The 18,508-nt window shown below is 50.6% G+C and overlaps 1 protein-coding gene across 1 annotated transcript in view; it reads right to left on the bottom strand.

Annotated features, from left to right (window-relative positions):
- GADL1 (GAD like acidic amino acid decarboxylase 1) overlaps positions 1-18,508 on the bottom strand; it is a 686,124-nt gene that overhangs the window by 433,505 nt on the left and 234,111 nt on the right. The window contains exon 4 of the mRNA XM_086942110.1: positions 1,394-1,484. Coding sequence (XP_086798236.1) covers positions 1,394-1,484 — 91 coding nt within the window. The remainder of the gene's footprint in view (positions 1-1,393; positions 1,485-18,508) is intronic.

Here is an 18,508-nt window from a genome sequence, read left to right as displayed (position 1 = left end):
TTGTGAATCAGGCCTTTAAATTCCAGTTGACCGAACTGGTACAAGAACACATTCTGGATCATTCATGAGACAAATGTGTGTCATGAATATTTGTGTTGATTGAATAAGCGCACAAATATTATCAGTGGCTGCCAACATTTTGTTTGTGTTTCTTATTCAAAGAGTTCAGCAAAATGATAACTCAAACACTACTGGACAAATTTGCACAAAATTTGGTATGTTGACAAACGGCACTGGTGTTTGTGTTTATTTTTGCTATTTGGTGTAAATCCATTCAGCATTTTTCTGAATAATTAAAATAAAATGTTTTAAAAAATATTGACAGTTCCATTTTTGAACTTTCATAGTGGTATGAATCAATGGTTTGCAACTGCAATTGTGGCTGCTAGGCAATGGTCAGATACCCACACCTCAAAGGACATGGTAATCGATTAGCAAAGTGGAAAGCATGCCCTAGGGAGACCATCCTCTTTGTGAGCAATGCTCGAAGGGGAGCTGGTAATGGTCCATGGGACAATTGCCTGCTCCCCTGATGTGTTCCCAAATGAAAACGTTTTTTCAAAGCAACACCATTTCATTAATGAACATGAGCTTCTTAAAAATAATGTTTCCCATTTGGGTATACCAACGCATGGTTGTAGGTCTGCTGTTCTAAGCAGGCTGCCACCCCTCTGTTTGTAGCCAGTTACATGGGGGCAGAAATAGCAACCTGCCTAATTAATATTCATTAGGCAGGGTTATTTTGCAACACCAACACCGCCCACTCAGTGACTGGGGATTTTGTGACACGTCCTCTTAAGAATTTAAATCACATTGCCAAATAATGTAACAGCAAAATGTTGAGGCAGGATTACAAACATTTTTTGGGAGATGTTTCTTACTGCATCATGCACAAGATGCACACCAAACACCAGGGTATGAGAGCATAGCCCACAGGTGTGAAAATTCCCCCCCCCCCCACCTCCCCCTGAAAAAGAAATTCAAAATTTCCACCCAAATACAATTTGGGTGGAAAGGTTTTAAAAGCCCCAGACTGTTTGACATATGTGCATGAAATGTGGCCCTATTCTGGCAGCTGAGCACTTTACAAATTGCGCATCATCATTTGACTGTCAAAATGTGACCCTCCCCACGTTGGCTACTTCTATATCATGAGTGCATCTGTCTGTGTGATCATTATCCACCATTGTCGTTTTTGGAGTTTTACCTCTTAATTTAAGACCTGCAGTTGCAAATTTAGATCAGCTGATGGACCCAGACCCTCTACATACTTAAATGCAGGCTTGGCTTTATCTTCCACTGGACACTTAGACCATTGTCTTAAGTCTGTTGCCCTCAGCCAAGTAAACACTGCTCTAACTGGATGGCACATAAAGAATAAGATTATACTTACATACTGGGGTTCAATGCTTCTGTAATGAAACGCCCAACGAGAGAGTAGTGGTCCATGCCAGCATACAACTGGTTAAAGAATCTTGGATGGCCTGTAAATTGGAAACATGTTAGAGGTTACCCAAACTCATGAGAGGTGGGCAGATTAGCAAATTAAGATGGAGATCCCAGGTAGGGGGTCTGATTTGACATTTAAAAACTCTTTACAATGGTTATTTACCAATTTCATCACATTTGCAAAGTTTGTCATTTTAGGTCATTAGATAGTATCACTTCATTGAATGCATTAAAATGTAGGATTCAACAATCTCCCTAATGCTCTAACGGCATTGTTATGTTTTTGTACTCCATCTTTTTTACTTTCCCACTTTCTTGTCTCTACTTTGTGATACCATTCTTTTGCTTCCTTCTTTTTACTGTAATCCTTTTAAAAGGGGCAACAGCACAAAAAGGAATTCATATTTGGGACCCACAGAGCAAAGTACAAGGATTTAAAAATGCATTTCTCCCTTTCCCCATAGCACAAACCTAAGTGTTTGTGTTAATGGCTTCCCCAATCTTGACAAACAAAACTGGTCCAGGGCAAGCACACCAATTAAGGTATTTACATAGATTAGCAAAACAACTGGGTATTGGAGATCCCACAGAATGTGTACTCAAGTTAGATCCTTTTTGCACATATGCCGTAATTGCTGGATGACCTTCATTTAACAGGATCTAAGGGCCTTATGGTAGAATACTCCTCACAAAGGTCCTGTCCACAGTATTATAAATACATTAAAGTCTAGGGGCCAGATGTAGGTCGCCAAATACAGGTCGGTAACGGCCGATTTCGGCCGTTACCGACCGGTATTTGGAGATTGTGATGTAGGGGCTTTAAATTTTACTGATTCAGTATTTACCGATTCAGTAATTGACATTGATTCCTATGGGCCTCAAGGCCCATAGGAATCAATGGCAATTACCGAATCGGTAAATACCGATTCGGTAATTACCGAATCATACCGATTCGGTAAAAATTACCGAATTATTACCTACATCTCATTTACCGAATCTAGAATACCGAATCGGTAAAATTCGGTATTCTAAAGTCGGTAAATGAGATTTACCTACATCGGGCCCATAGCTACTTGTAACCCAGTTGGTGGGATGTCCTCCACAATTTGACAGAGTATCCCATCCACCAACCTCTAAAGACGATTTGGTTTTATTGCACAGCAAAAGGGACAGTGCCTAGAATACTGACCTCAGCTCTGACATAGCCCAGTATTCCTTCATATGCAGAAATTCAGGTAAAAATGTATGCAAGTTTCACGCAACACAAAGCAGCTAAGTCACCCTGCTGCGCTGAGTGAAAGGCGAACTATGAACAAGGCTCTAGCAGGATAGATATAGTAGATTCAAATGAGAGGTCAACTTATTATTTGTCACCTCTGTGGTGCTAGAGTCAGCCTTAGGGATTAAATCATGATTATTCTGATAATTTGTGTTTGGTTTGCATTAGAGGTGTTGCTGTGCTGCTGTCAAAAAAGGCACTGACAACAACACATATAATACTAACAAAAATTTGCTTTCATACTTTACATAGAAATCGAAGCAACACATGATTGAAAAATGTTCAAGACATATCAACCAGTTTTATATGCTGATACTGTTCCTATGGATCAGGACAACTGTCATAGCTAACAATGTTGTGTCCAGGTGAACAGTGTGACCGCAATGGCGGACAAATGCACTGTTATGAAGGAATCAAGCAAATACCATCTCCAGGTAAAAACATTTCAATAGACCTGCTTATGTAATACACAAATTAATTGGATAGAACAACACCTATAACATTGGTTTATAACAACATTCGAATCCTCTCTGTTCTTCTTGAGTGGAATTGATCGTGGAACATGTAGGTTGATGCGTTTCAGCCTTATACTTCGTGGCCTCCACAGGACAGTGTGGAGCAGTTGTCACACAAGCTTCTGCCTATTGTGGGATAATGGTTATGTTGGAGGATTTTGTCCAAATATAGGACCAGAAACCCACTTTGACACCCTCCTGTGAAGGTTAAGGAGAGGCTGGCTACTTAAAGTGGGGACCCTCTGTTTGATGCATTGTGTGGAGGAGAGCCAGAGTCGGGCAAGTGGAAAAAGTGGGTGTCACTATGGGCAGAACCGCAAGAACGCAGGTCCTTGATCTGGATTCCATGTAAAGTATAAACTAAGTTGCAAGAAAGGATGTCAGCAGCTGGTTTGCGTAGCAGATGCAATCCACAAATCGGTGTGTGAAGTAACTCACTACGCTGCGCTAGGTGCCGGGTAAAAGGGGTATTTACCATTGAACAACATTAAATTACATTACACAACACCTTGACCTCGGTCACAGGCCTGCACTCTCCCCGACAGCTCCTGCGATCTTCTGCTGCCTCTTGGCCCCCTGCCTTGCGTGTTCGAGTCTGCCGCTTCAAAGTACTGTTTATTTGTTTTTTGTTGTAGTTTGCGCTTGCCTGCTTTTCTTCTGTATTCCTGTGTTTCTGTGATATTCTAGCCTCCGTTTTTAGGGCTCGGCCTACGTCACCACTGCGTCAGCAGTGGGGCGGAGCTTCAAGCCGTATTGTTTTGGGGCTCAGAGTAGTGTAGCAAAAATTCTTCCGTGCGCGAGATTGTCGGTAGTTATTTTTGGCCTCTGCATTGTAATTGGTCCTCGCGGTGCAGTCTTTCTAGTAGCCTTAACGCAATAGGTCATGTATAATTTTCGTTTGCTAGTTCCTGCATTTTCTGTGTGGTTATGCGCACGGCAATCCATTAATTTCAATTAGGAGCTGTCAGGGAGCCTCTGTAATGGAATCCAGATGGTCTGGGCGCGTTCACCATTCTGCAGTGCGTTTGTCGGGCACGCGTTTGTCTGCATTCTTTAATGTGTATTTGTCAGGTGCGCGTTCGTCTGCATCCTTTAATGGCGTGTGCGTGAGAAATCATTGCAGCGATGACAGCGAGTACTTTAGTGCTTCCTGCATCCAAGCTACCGCTATCTTTCAGCAACATTACAAAGTCAACTCCACACATGTCCCCCATTCAAGGAGCACGCCGTATTACATGCGTTTGTCGATTTATTAAAGCACCCAAAGAAATCGACAAACGCGTGTTCCTTGAGTGGGGGACATGTGCATTCACAACCTGCAAGGGAGGTGAGCCAGAAGAGGCTTATAACTGTAAATTCTGCAGTGCAAAGCTTTCACTTCAGTCAGGGATGACTCAGACCTTCATTTTCCAGCGGTCGATAAAAAGAATTACAGTTAAGCTTCCTATTGGTGCCATTCGGTACAAAAGCTGAAGTTTGTATGAATCCTAGATGAAACATTTAATCGTTCACTGAAAGTGTAAACACTGCTCTTAATCTTGCCCCGTCTTTACTCTTGCACCTCAGCAGGTATCGTGTTTCTTTAATAGGACAGTACTGGCACATCGCAACAAGACGTTTACCAGGAAAGTGCTGTTTCGTGCCAGCAGGGCTCCTGTCCCTTTAATGGAAGAGTGCCAGCCCTCCTCAGCAGGGCTCCTGTCCCTTTAATAGAACAGTGCCAGCCCTTCTCAGCAGGGCTCCTGTTCTTTTAAGGGGGCAGTAGCACGTTTCTTTGCGGGACACCTTTTATTTTATTGGGACATCACTAGAACTTTTCAACGGAATTCCTTTGTTGTGGGGCAGTACCGGCACTTCTCAGCATGGTGCATTTCCTTTTAGTGGGACAGTACCAGCACTCCTTCTCAGCATGGTCTATATAAAAAAAAAAACAGGACCGGAGCGTTTTTCGGTAGGCTCCTGTTACTTTAATGGGGCAGAAGGGCTGCTGTATTTTTGCTCATTTCAGAGGAAAGGCGCTTCTCAACTGGACCGCACCCACTACATCCAGCGCCGCATCAGCCAGTGGATTTGAGGATCCTGATGAGAAATGCTGAGCTCTGACAGCTAGTGATGGGCATGGATTGGAGCCTTGATTCATATATAATTGCGGTGGATTCTGTACTGCCGTTTCTAAGCGCTGTAACTGTGGATAATATTAGCAACCTTAATAGTCCTCTGTATTACAGTCTCGGAACGATAACAGGCTGAGCGCCCTGGCAGAGATTTTACCTAGTGATCTGAAAATCGTTAATGTTGCTGATCAATCGGGCCTCTCTGTGTTTGTGTGTGCTGTTGAGAGCAGGGTGATGTTGAGTGCGGGTGCTGTGTTCTGTTGAGTGCAGAGTGTTGTGTGCTGTTGACTGCACAGTGCTGTTAACAGCAGAGTGTTGTTGAGTGCAGAGTGATGTTGAGTGCGTGTGCTGTGTGCTGTTGAGTGCAGAGTGATGTTGAGTGCATGTGCTGTGTGCTGTTGAGTGCAGAGTGCTGTGTGCTGATGTTGAGTGCAGAGTGATGTTGAGTGCAGAGTGTTGTTGAGTGCAGAGGCGTGTGCAGAGTGCTGTTCAGGGTAGTGTGGTGTGTGCAGTTCAGTGCATAGTGACAGTGAGTGCAAACTGAGTGCAGAGTGACAGTGAGTGCAGAGTGAGTGCAGAGTGACAGTGACTGCAAAGTGAGTACAGAGACAGTGAGTGCAGACTGACAGTGAGTGCAGAGTGAGTGCAAGAGTGACAGTGAATGCAAAGTAACTATAGAGTAACAGTAAGTGCAGAGTGAGTACAAGTAACAGTAAGTGCAGAGTGAGTGCAGAGTGACAGTGAATGCAGAGTGACTACAGAGTGACAGTAAGTGCAGAGTCAGTGCAGAATGACAGTGAGTGCAGAGTAAATGCACAGTAACTGCACAGTGACAGTGACTGCAGAGTGAGTGCAAGAGTGACAGTGAGTTCAAAGTAAGTGCACAATGACAGTAAGTGCAAAGTGAGTGCAGAATGACAATGAGTGCAGAATAACAGTGAGTGTACAGTGACAGCGAGTGCAGAGTAAGTGCAAGTAACAGTGACTGCAGTGTAAGTGCAGAGTGACAGTGAATGCAAAGTGAGTGCAGAGTGACAGTGAGTGCAGAGTCAGTGCAGAATGACAGTGAGTGCAGAGTGAGTGCAGAGTGACAGTGAGTGCAGACTGAGTGCAGAGTTACAGTAATTGCAGAGTAAGTGTGTGCAGAGTGACTGTGTGCAGAGTGAGTGTAAGAGCAACAGTGAGTGCAGAGTGAGTGCAAAAGTGACATTGACTTCAAACTGAGTGCACATTGACAGTGAGTTCAAAGTGAGTGTAGAATGACAGTGAGTGCAGAATAACAATGAGTGTAGAATGACCGAGTGCAGGGAGAGTGCAAGTAACAGTGAGAGCAGAGTGAGTGCAGAGTGACAGTGAATGCAGACTGAGTGACAGTGAGTGCAGAGTGAGTGCAGAATAACAGTGATTGGAGAGTAACAGTGACTGCAAAGTGAGTACAGAGACAGTGAGTGCATATTGACAGTAAGTTCAAATTGAGTACAGAAACAGTGAGTGCAGAGTGACAGTGAGTGCAGAGTGAGTGTGAGAGTGACAGTGAGTGAAGAATGACACTGAGTGCAGAATAACAGTGAGTGTAGAGTGACAGTGAGTGCAGAGTGAGTGCAAGTAACAGTGAGCGCAGAGTGAGTGCAGAGTAACAGTGAATGCAGACTGAGTGCAGAGTGACAGTGAGTGCAGAGTAAGTGCAGAGTGTTAGTGAGTGCAGACTGAGTCAGAGTGAGTGTAAGAGCAACAGTGAGTGTAGAGTAAGTGCAAAAGTGACAGTGACTTCAAACTAAGTGCACAATGACAGTGAGTTCAAAGTGAGTGCCGAATGACAGTGAGTGCAGAATAACAATGAGTGTAGAATGACAGTGAGTGCAGGGTGAGTGCAAGTAACAGTGAGTGCAGAGTCAGTGCAGAATGACAGTGAGTGCAGAGTGAGTGCAGAGTGACAGTGAGTGCAGACTGCGTGCAGAGTTACAGTAAGTGCAGAGTAAGTGTGTGCAGAGTGACTGTGTGCAGAGTGAGTGTAAGAGCAACAGTGAGTGCAGAGTGAGTGCAGAGTGACAGTGAATGCAGAGTGAGTGCAGAGTAACAGTAAGTGCAGAGTGAGTGCAGAATTACATGAGTGCAGAGTAATGACAGTACGTGCAAAGTGAGTGCAGAATGACAGTGAGTGCAGAATAACATTGAGTGTAGAATGACAGGGAGTGCAGAATGAGTGCAAGTAACAGTGAGTGCAGAGTAAGTGCAGAGTGACAGTGAATGCAGAGAGAGTGCAGAGTGACAGTGAGTGCAGAGTGACTGCAGAATGACAGTGAGTGCAGAGTGAGTGCAGAGTGACAGTGAGTGCAGACTGAGTGCAGACTCACACCGATAGACTCACCACCACACATAAAACAACACAAAACAACACACCCCCAGCTGTCAATTAATGCTTTCACCCAAAAAAATAAACACCATGCATCAGTGCCCCTAAACACCAACGCACACAACAAACACTGTCAGTGCAACTTTCACTAAACACACACACACACCAACAGCTGACAGTGCACCACCCACTCTTTTAATTTCCACAATCATCAACAGCTGACAGTGCACTCCAAAAAACATGCCTAAAACACATTCCCATTCACAATGCCATTATCTCAAACTCAAACAGCCCGAGACCTAATGCATTCCTAATGCTTGTTATTTTTCTGCCCACACCTGATTCTTGCCCCCTTGCGCCGTCTCCTTCCCATGCTTCCCGCCACTGCTCACCCTACCCCTCCGCTCTCCCCGCTCCTACTTCCCAGCTGAGCGATCCTCCCTTCCCCTACATAATGCAGACCGCTGCGGGGGAGCTCTCGTAAGACCTTGACCTCGGTCACATGCCTGCACTCTCCCCTACAGCTCCTGTGAACAGTTGCTGCCTCCAGGCCCCCTGCCTCGAGTGTTCGAGTCTGCTGCTTCAGAGTACTGTTCATTTGTTTTTTGTTGTAATTTGTGCTTGCCTGCTTTTTTTCTGTATTCCTGTGTCACTGTGATGTTCTTGCCTCTGTTTAGGGCTCGCCTGCTGATGCGCTTCTGCGCATCGCTGGCGAAGCTCTATTACGGCTTATCCAGTGTTGATCCACCACTGGCGATTTCTTCAAGTGCATGTGCTTTTTAGGTCATTGCGCAAGCGCAAGCCCTAAAAAGCGCGTGCACAATGCCACCAGCCCCCTGCCTGCCTGCCTCGCATTACCAGATCAAAGGCAGCCCAGCCCCCCTCCCACAAGCTTCTCAGCGTGTGCTCTGCCTCAGGCCTGCATTTCTCCTCCCCTCGGGCAAACAGATAGCCGCAATAACACCCTCCCTGCTCAGCTTTTTTTTCTCAATTTCTCCCCGTCTACACTTCCCATTAGGAGCCCTTCCTCCCCCCAGATAATCTATCTCCATAAGAGATAAGCAGCTCTTCCACCATCTCAAACCCGTATTAGTGCTCCTCACTATGCATGTTTTTACTTAGAAAATCAGCACAATGCAGCAGTGTGACATCAAGCCAGGTTCATCGACATCACTGCAAAAGTAAAGTTTTTATTCCCCATTTCCTCTTCAAGAAAGTGACTGCGCATCAGCCTCTACGGATCAGAAAGCGGAGCCCCTCCACTGACCGGGCTGCGAGTCAAATGGCCATGTTTCACAAATTATGGTTTTCGTGGTCTTATTCTGGAGTAGCCCTGTTGGCAAGAGAGGAAAGAGCAAGGCTCTGACAGTCAGTCCTCCTCTGCTTCATAGTATGCCGCGCCACTATAGTAAGTTGAACAAGGGATATTATTTGACAGAAAGAGGCAACCTGCATCTATTCACGGAAATACATTGAGCAGTCTACATTTTTATTTTTTAAAGCTACATACAATGCACCATAACTATTCTAGGTCTACAAATGGAAATACATAACAAGCAATATTTTTATTTATTTTTTAAGAGGTGCATACTTAAAAAAATGATTACAAAAATTAAACATCAACTAGTAATTAAAAAACCTAGCAATTAAGATATGCCACGTCAAATAATAACTTTTGTCGCCAATTAATTATCAGTGTCTGGAATGGATATGGTCACACCCTCACTCACCCTCAACCCCTCACCCTCACTCACCCTCAACCCCTCACCCACACCCTCACTCACCCTCAACCCCTCCCTCACGCTCACCCACCCTCACCCTCACTCACCCTCACCCTCACTCACCCTCAACACCTCACCCACCCTCACCCTCACTCACCCTCACCCTCACTCACCCTCAACACCTCACCCTCACTCACCCTCAACCCCTCACCCTCACTCACCCTCAACCCCTCACCCTCACTCACCCTCAACCCCTCACCCTCAACCCCTCACCCTCAACCCCTCACCCTCACTCACCCTCAACTCCTCACCCTCAACACCTCACTCACCCCCACGCTCACCCTCACGCTCACCCACCCTCACCCTCAACACCTCACCCTCACTCACCCTCAACCCCTCACCCTCACTCACCCTCAACCCCTCACCCTCAACCCCTCACTCACCCTCACTCTCACTCATCCTCTATCACCCTCAACCCCTCACCCTCAACCTCTCACCCTCACTCACCCTCAACCCCTCACCCTCACTCACCCTCAACCCCTCACCCTCACTCACCCTCAGCCCCTCACCCTCACTCACCCTCACCCTCACTCTCCCTCACCCTCACCCTCACCCTCACTCACCCTCAACCCCTCACCCTCACTCACCCTCACTCACCCACCCTCACTCACCCTCAACACCTCACCCTCACTCACCCTCACTCACCCTCAACACCTCACCCTCACTCACCCTCAACCCCTCACCCACCCTCACTCACCCTCACTCACCCTCAACCCCTCACCCTCAACCCCTCACCCACACCCTCACTCACCCTCAACACCTCACCCTCAACCCCTCCCTCACGCTCACCCACCCTCACCGTCACTCACCCTCAACACCTCACCCTCACTCACCCTCAACCCCTCACCCTCACTCACCCTCAACCTCTCACCCTCACTCACCCTCAACCCCTCACCCTCACTCACCCTCAACTCCTCACCCTCAACACCTCACTCACCCTCACGCTCACCCTCACGCTCACCCATCCTCACCCTCAACACCTCACCCTCACTCACCCTCAACCCCTCACCCTCACTCACCCTCAACCCCTCACTCACCCTCACTCTCACTCATCCTCTATCACCCTCAACCCCTCACCCTCACTCACCCTCAACCTCTCACCCTCACTCACCCTCAACCCCTCACTCACCCTCACTCACCCTCAACCCCTCACCCTCACTCACCCTCAGCCCCTCACCCTCAACCCCTCACCCTCACCCTCACCCTCACTCACCCTCAACCCCTCACCCTCACTCACCCTCACTCACCCTCAACACCTCACCCTCACCCTCACCCTCACTCACCCTCAACCCCTCACCCTCACTCACCCTCAACTCCTCACCCTCAACACCTCACTCACCCCCACGCTCACCCTCACGCTCACCCACCCTCACCCTCAACACCTCACCCTCACTCACCCTCAACCCCTCACCCTCACTCACCCTCAACCCCTCACCCTCAACCCCTCACTCACCCTCACTCTCACTCATCCTCTATCACCCTCAACCCCTCACCCTCAACCTCTCACCCTCACTCACCCTCAACCCCTCACCCTCACTCACCCTCAACCCCTCACCCTCACTCACCCTCAGCCCCTCACCCTCAACCCCTCACCCTCACTCACCCTCACCCTCACCCTCACTCACCCTCAACCCCTCACCCTCACTCACCCTCACTCACCCACCCTCACTCACCCTCAACACCTCACCCTCACCCTCACTCACCCTCACTCACCCTCAACACCTCACCCTCACTCACCCTCAACCCCTCACCCTCACCCACCCTCACTCACCCTCACTCACCCTCAACCCCTCACCCTCAACCCCTCACCCACACCCTCACTCACCCTCAACACCTCACCCTCAACCCCTCCCTCACGCTCACCCACCCTCACCCTCACTCACCCTCAACACCTCACCCTCAACCCCTCACCCTCACTCACCCTCAACCCCTCACCCTCACCCTCACTCACCCTCAACCCCTCACCCTCACTCACCCTCAACTCCTCACCCTCAACACCTCACTCACCCTCACGCTCACCCTCACGCTCACCACCCTCACCCTCAACACCTCACCCTCACTCACCCTCAACCCCTCACCCTCACTCACCCTCAACCCCTCACCCTCAACACCTCACTCACCCTCACTCTCACTCATCCTCTATCACCCTCAACCCCTCACCCTCACTCACCCTCAACCTCTCACCCTCACTCACCCTCAACCCCTCACCCTCACTCACCTTCAACCCCTCACCCTCACTCACCCTCAGCCCCTCACCCTCAACCCCTCACCCTCACCCTCACTCACCCTCAACCCCTCACCCTCACTCACCCTCACTCACCCTCACCCACCCTCACTCACCCTCAACACCTCACCCTCACCCTCACTCACCCTCACTCACCCTCAACACCTCACCCTCACTCACCCTCAACCCCTCACCCTCACCCACCCTCACTCACCCTCAACCCCTCAACCCCTCACCCCCTCACCCTCACTCACCCTCAACCTCACTCACCCTCACTCACCCTCAACCCCTCACCCTCACTCACCCACCCTCACTCACCCTCAACACCTCACCCTCACCCTCACTCACCCTCACTCACCCTCAACACCTCACCCTCACTCACCCTCAAACTCAACATACATACATACATACCCTCACTCACCCTCACTCACCCTCAACCACTCACCCTCACTCACCCTCAACCCCTCACCCTCACTCACCCTCACTCACCCTCAACACCTCACCCTCACCCTCACTCACCCTCACCCTCACTCACCTGCACTCACCCTCACTCACCCTCACCCTCACTCACCCTCACTCACCCTCAACCACTCACCCTCACTCACCCTCACCCTCACTCACCCTCACTCACCCTCAACCCCTCACCCTCACTCACCCTCAACCCCTCACCCTCACTCACCCTCAACCCCTCACTCACCCTCACTCTCACTCATCCTCACTCACCCTCAACCCCTCACCCTCACTCACCCTCACCCACCCTCAACCCCTCACCCTAACTCACCCTCACTCACCCTCAACCCCTCACCCTCACTCACCCTCACTCACCCTCAACCCCTCACCCTCACTCACCCTCAACCCCTCACCCTCACTCACCCTCACTCACACTCACCCTCACCCTCACTCACCCTCACTCACCCTCAACCTCACTCACCCTCACCCACCCTCAACCCCTCATCCTCACTCACCCTCACCCTCACTTACCCTCAACCCCTCACCCTCACTCACCCTCAACCCCTCACCCTCACCCTCACCCTCACTCAACCTCAACCCCTCACCCTCAATACCTCACCCTCACTCACCCTCACCCAACCTCAACCCCTCACCCTCAATACCTCACCCTCACTCACCCTCACCCTCACTCACCCTCAACCCCTCACCCTCACTCACCCTCAACCCCTCACCCACACCATCACTCACCCTCACTCACCCTCACTCACCCTCACTCACCCTCACTCACCCTCAACCTCACTCACCCTCACCCACCTTCAACCCCTCATCCTCACTCACCCTCACCCTCACTCACCCTCAACCCCTCACCCTCACTCACCCTCAACCCTCACCCTCACTCACCCTCACTCACCCTCAACCCCTCACCCTCACCCTCAATCTCTCACCCTCAATCCCTCACCCTCAGTCACCCTCACCCTCACCCTCACTCACCCTCAACCCCTCACCCTCACTCACCCTCAACCCCCTCACCCTCACTCACCCTCAACCCCTCACCCACACCATCACTCACTCACCCTCACTCACCCTCACTCGCCCTCACTCACCCTCACTCACCCTCACCCTCACCCTCACTCACCCTCAACACCTCACCCTCACTCACCCTCAATGCCTCACCCTCACTCACCCTCAACACCTCACCCTCAACCCCTCACTCACCCTCACTCTAACTCACCCTCACTCACCCTCAACACCTCACTCTCACTCACCCTCACCCACCCTCAACCCCTAACCCTAACTCACCCTCACCCTCACTCACCCTCAACCCCTCGCCCTCACTCACCCTCAACCCCTCACCCTCACTCACCCTCAACCCCTCATCCTCACTCACACTCACCCTCACTCACCCTCACTCACCCTCACCCTCACTCACCCTCACCCTCACTCACCCTCACCCTCACTCACCCTCACCCTCACTCACCCTCACCCTCACTCACCCTCAACCTCACTCACCCTCAACCTCACTCACCCTCAACCTCACTCACCCTCACCCACCCTCAACCCCTCACCCACCCTCAACCCCTCATCCTCACTCACCCTCACCCTCACTCACCCTCACTCACCCTCAACCCCTCACCCTCACTCACCCTCAACCCCTCACCCTCACTCACCCTCAACCCCTCATCCTCACCCTCACTCACCCTCACTCACATTCACCCTCACCCTCACTCACCCTCACTCACCCTCACCCTCACTCACCCTCACTCACCCTCACTCACATTCACCCTCACCCTCACTCACCCTCACTCACCCTCACTCACCCTCACTCACCCTCACCCTCACTCACCCTCACTCACCCTCACCCTCACCCTCACTCACCCTCACCCTCACTCACCCTCACCCCTCATCCTCACTCACCCTCATCCTCACTCACCCTCAACCCCTCACCCTCACCCTCACTCACCCTCACCCTCACTCACCCTCAACCCCTCACCCTCAACCCCTCACCCTCACCCTCACTCACCCTCACTCACCCTCACTCACCCTCACTCACCCTCACTCACCCACCCTCACTCACCCTCACTCACTCACCCTCACTCACTCACCCTCACTCACTCACCCTCACTCACCCTCACTCACCCTCACTCACCCTCACTCACCCTCACTCACCCTCACCCTCTCACCCTCAACACCTCACCCTCACTCACCCTCAACCCCTCACCCTCACTCACCCTCACTCACCCTCAACCCCTCAGCCTCACCCTCACCCTCACCCTCACCCTCACCCTCACTCACCCTCAACCCCTCAGCCTCACCCTCACCCTCACCCTCACTCACCCTCAACACCTTACCCTCACTCACCCTCACTCACTCTCAACCCCTCACCCTCACTCACCCTCACCCTCTCTCACCCTCAACACCTCACCCTCACTCACCCTCAACCCCTCACCCTCACTCACCCTCAACCCCTCACCCTCAACCCCTCACTCACCCTCACTCTCACTCACCCTCACTCAACCTCAACCCCTCAGCCTCACCCTCACCCTCACCCACCCTCAACACCTCACCTCACCCTCACTCACCTCACTCACTCTCAACCCCTCACCCACCTCACCCTCACTCACCTCAACCTCACCCTCAACCCCTCACCCTCCCTCACCCCCTCCCCCTCGACCCCTCCCCCTTAACCCCTCACCCTCACTCAGCCTCACTCACCCTCAACACCTCACCCTCACTCACCCTCAACACCTCACCCTCACTCACCCTCAACACCTCACCCTCAACCCCTCACCCTCACCCTCACTCACCCTCACAACACATATTGTGTTACAATAGGTGTCACATTTGCAAAAGATAAAACTATTGGCATTGTAAATAACAAAGCTATTAATTCGCTATTTTCAAAACAAGCACATAAATAAAAAATGTGTCCTTTACAATACCAATAGCTCAAACTTTCCTAATGCAAGACCTATTGCATTGCTGTGCTTCTCTCCCCTGCTGCACTCTCCTGCTCTCTAGAGATGTGGCCTAACGACAAGAGCTGCCATCTAAGTCACGTAAATACAAAATATGTTGCATTCCAAATGCTATAGGTGTCACATTCGCAAAAGTTATAACTATTGGCATTGTAAATGACAAAGCCATCAATTTAGCAATTTTAAAAACCAACAAATAAATAACATATGTCATTTACAATACCAATAACTCCAACTTTTCTAATGCGAATCCTATTGCATTTCCAATGCTTGTTTTATTTTTCTGCCCATACCTGATTCTTGCCCCCTCGCACCGTTCCCTTCCCATGCTTCTTGCCACTGCTCACCCGGCCCCTACCCTCTCCCCACGCCCGCTCCCACCTCCTAGATGAGCGTCCCATCCCATCCCCTACATAAAGAAGACCACTACATGGTCATGCAGCAGACGCGCTGTGCTGTCGCACCTAAAGGGCCCCTAAGGCAAGCATGTCTGCGCCCGTCCGCGACCAGCACCAGGAACCCTGGCTCTCCTAGGACCCACGGCTACGATCCTTCCACTCTCAACGCACTCAACCCTGGAAGACACACTAGCTGCGTAAGATGCGCACCGAACACCACCCAAGGTGAGTTCTCGTGCAGAGCCTGCCACTGATCCTTCATCATCGGCAATGCCACCACCACCACTGAAGGCCCGCCCAACACGCGAACCACCAACACCCACACCTGCGTTCTCCTCAACGTGTGCTCCCTGCACTAACACGCCATAGAGATCTCGGACCTGATCGACACCCTCTCGCCCGACGTTGCCTTCTTCACAGAAACCTGGACCAATGCCACCTCCGGCCCCGACATCACCACTGCCATCACTGACGGCTTCCAGGTCCAGAGAAAAGACCGCCCCCACTGCCCAGGAGGAGAACTCACCATTGCACACAAGACCCCCTCCGACTCTCCACATCCTGCACAAGTGACCCCCACTACGACACGGAACATCTCCACTTCCAGATCCAGACCAGCCCCAGGACCACGCTATGCGGCACCCTCATCTACAGACCACCGGGCCTTCGCACTCAGTCGGCAACAACCATCGCCAAGCTCGCCGCACCCCACGCAATCACCTCCATGGACTACTTCCTCCTTTGGGCCCTAAATTTCCACCTCGACAACCGAAACAACCCCAACTCTATCACTCTCCTTGACAGCCTCGCCAACCTTGGACTGAAGCAGCTGGTCAACACACCGATGCACAGAGTTGGACATACTCTGGACCCTATCTTCATGGGAGGAACAAACATCCGGTTCAGCCACACCACCCAGCCGCCCTGAACTGACCACCACTGCGTCCATTTCACCTTCAACACCACCACTGCACCCAAGCCCACACCGCGACTGCCACAAAGAAAGTGGGGCAAGGTCACAGAGGACCTCCTCAACACCACCCTCCGCCAAGACCCCCCAAACGCCACGACCAATACTAATGCCGCAGCCACAGATCTCCACCGCTGCATCGCCCACTGCGCCAACACAGATCTCTGCAGGCTACGTGGCGGGAGGCTAGACTTGCTGATACCTGATTGCAACTTATTAGGGTTGCGAACTCTGACCCCTCTAACTCTTCGGGGAGCGAGATCATATTTATATATAGGGTGATCTTTGCTGCAAACTTATTTGTGGTTGCTGGCAGCCTTTACCCGTGTACTTTTTCTCGCCCGTGATACTTCTGCACATTAATAATTATGTTACTGCTATTGAGACATTCATATTGACTTTGGAATGAATCCAGCCACGTGTTTATTTCACTCCTCATGTTATTTAATCCATGGTATTTCACTATCAAAATACATAACGTTGAGTCCTCACTATATGAATGGATTACTAGACACCTTCCTACTACTATCCTTGCCTTGATAAAGTCTCTGTGGGAGACGAAACACATGTTGGCGATTTGCGGTGATTTGTATGCTGGAAAAAACTTGCTTTTAATGAATTTTGAATAAAGAAGAATAATCAAAATCTCGAGCCGTGAAGAGGACTTCTTTCTTGACTCCACATTGGACCACTGTGTATCCCTATACTGTGTGCTTGTTATGATATTTTATGAATTTCACTGGTGACAATGAACAAATATTTCTTTATCTGTACAATACGTACATAAAAACTGAAATTTCTAAAAAATAAGTGTTGGAGTGCTGTAAATAGATTCACACTCGCACCCCTTCGGCACCCCGCCAAGCAACGCCCGCTGAAGGCCACCTGGTTCACCACAGAACTACAGGAAGCAGGAAACTCTTGCAGATGCCTAGAGAAAACCTGGTGAAACCAGAAAACCACAGAAGCACGGAAAAAGCAGAGGAGCGCCCTGAAGGAATACCACCAGCACATAAGGGACACAAAACGGACCTTCATAAGAGACAAAATCCAGACCATCGCGACCAACGCCAAGAAATGGTTCAGCGTCATACAGCAGCTCACTAAACCAACCAGCGAAGCCAAGGACGTCACACCTTCCCAGCAACTCTGCGATAAGTTCAGCTCACACTTCCACCAGAAGATCAAGGACCTCTACGACAATTTCAGCAAACCAACACTGGACATCACCCCCCTCCTTAGCGGCCGATCAGCCAACCATCTCGACCTGGAAGCCCGCTACCGTCAAACACATCACCGTAACCATGCATAAAACCCACTCAGGAGCCCCTACGGACCCCTGCTCACCGCACATATTCCACAAGGCCGCCGCCGACGCCATTGCACCCAAACTTGGACTGACCATCAATGCCTGCTTCACGTCCGGCATCTTCCCAGACGACTGGAAGCGGGCGGAGGTTAAACCCCTCCTAAACAAGCAGAAGGCCGACCCAACGGAACTGAAAAATTACCGCCCCATCTCTCTCCTTGTTTTCGCAGCCAAAGTCACCGAGAGACTCGTGAATGCTCAGATGACCACTTTCATCGAAAGGAACTCCATCCTAGACTCCTCCTAGTCCAGATTCCGCAGGAACCACAGCACTGAGATCGCTCTCCTCGCCGCCACAGACGACATCCGAATAGTAGACATGGGACACACTGCAGCCCTCATCCTTCTGGACCTCTGCGCAGCCTTCGACACCGTCTCTCATCCCACCCTTGCAGCCAGACTTCACGACGCAGGGATTCAGGGAGCCGCCCTTGACTTGATCTGATCCTTTCTTTCTGCCAGAACCCAGAGGATCAGACTCCCTCCCTTCCTCTCCAAACCCACTGATATCAACTGCGGAATGCCCCAAGGCTCATCACTCAGCCCCACGCTCTTCAAAATCTACATGGCTCTCCTTGCTGCCATCGTCAGACAGCATGGGCTCAGCATTGTATCCTACGCGGACGACACC

The sequence above is a fragment of the Lissotriton vulgaris genome, chromosome 10 (assembly GCF_964263255.1).
Source record: "Lissotriton vulgaris chromosome 10, aLisVul1.2, whole genome shotgun sequence".
Taxonomy (NCBI): domain Eukaryota; kingdom Metazoa; phylum Chordata; class Amphibia; order Caudata; family Salamandridae; genus Lissotriton; species Lissotriton vulgaris.
This window is presented reverse-complemented; position numbering and strand designations above follow the sequence as displayed.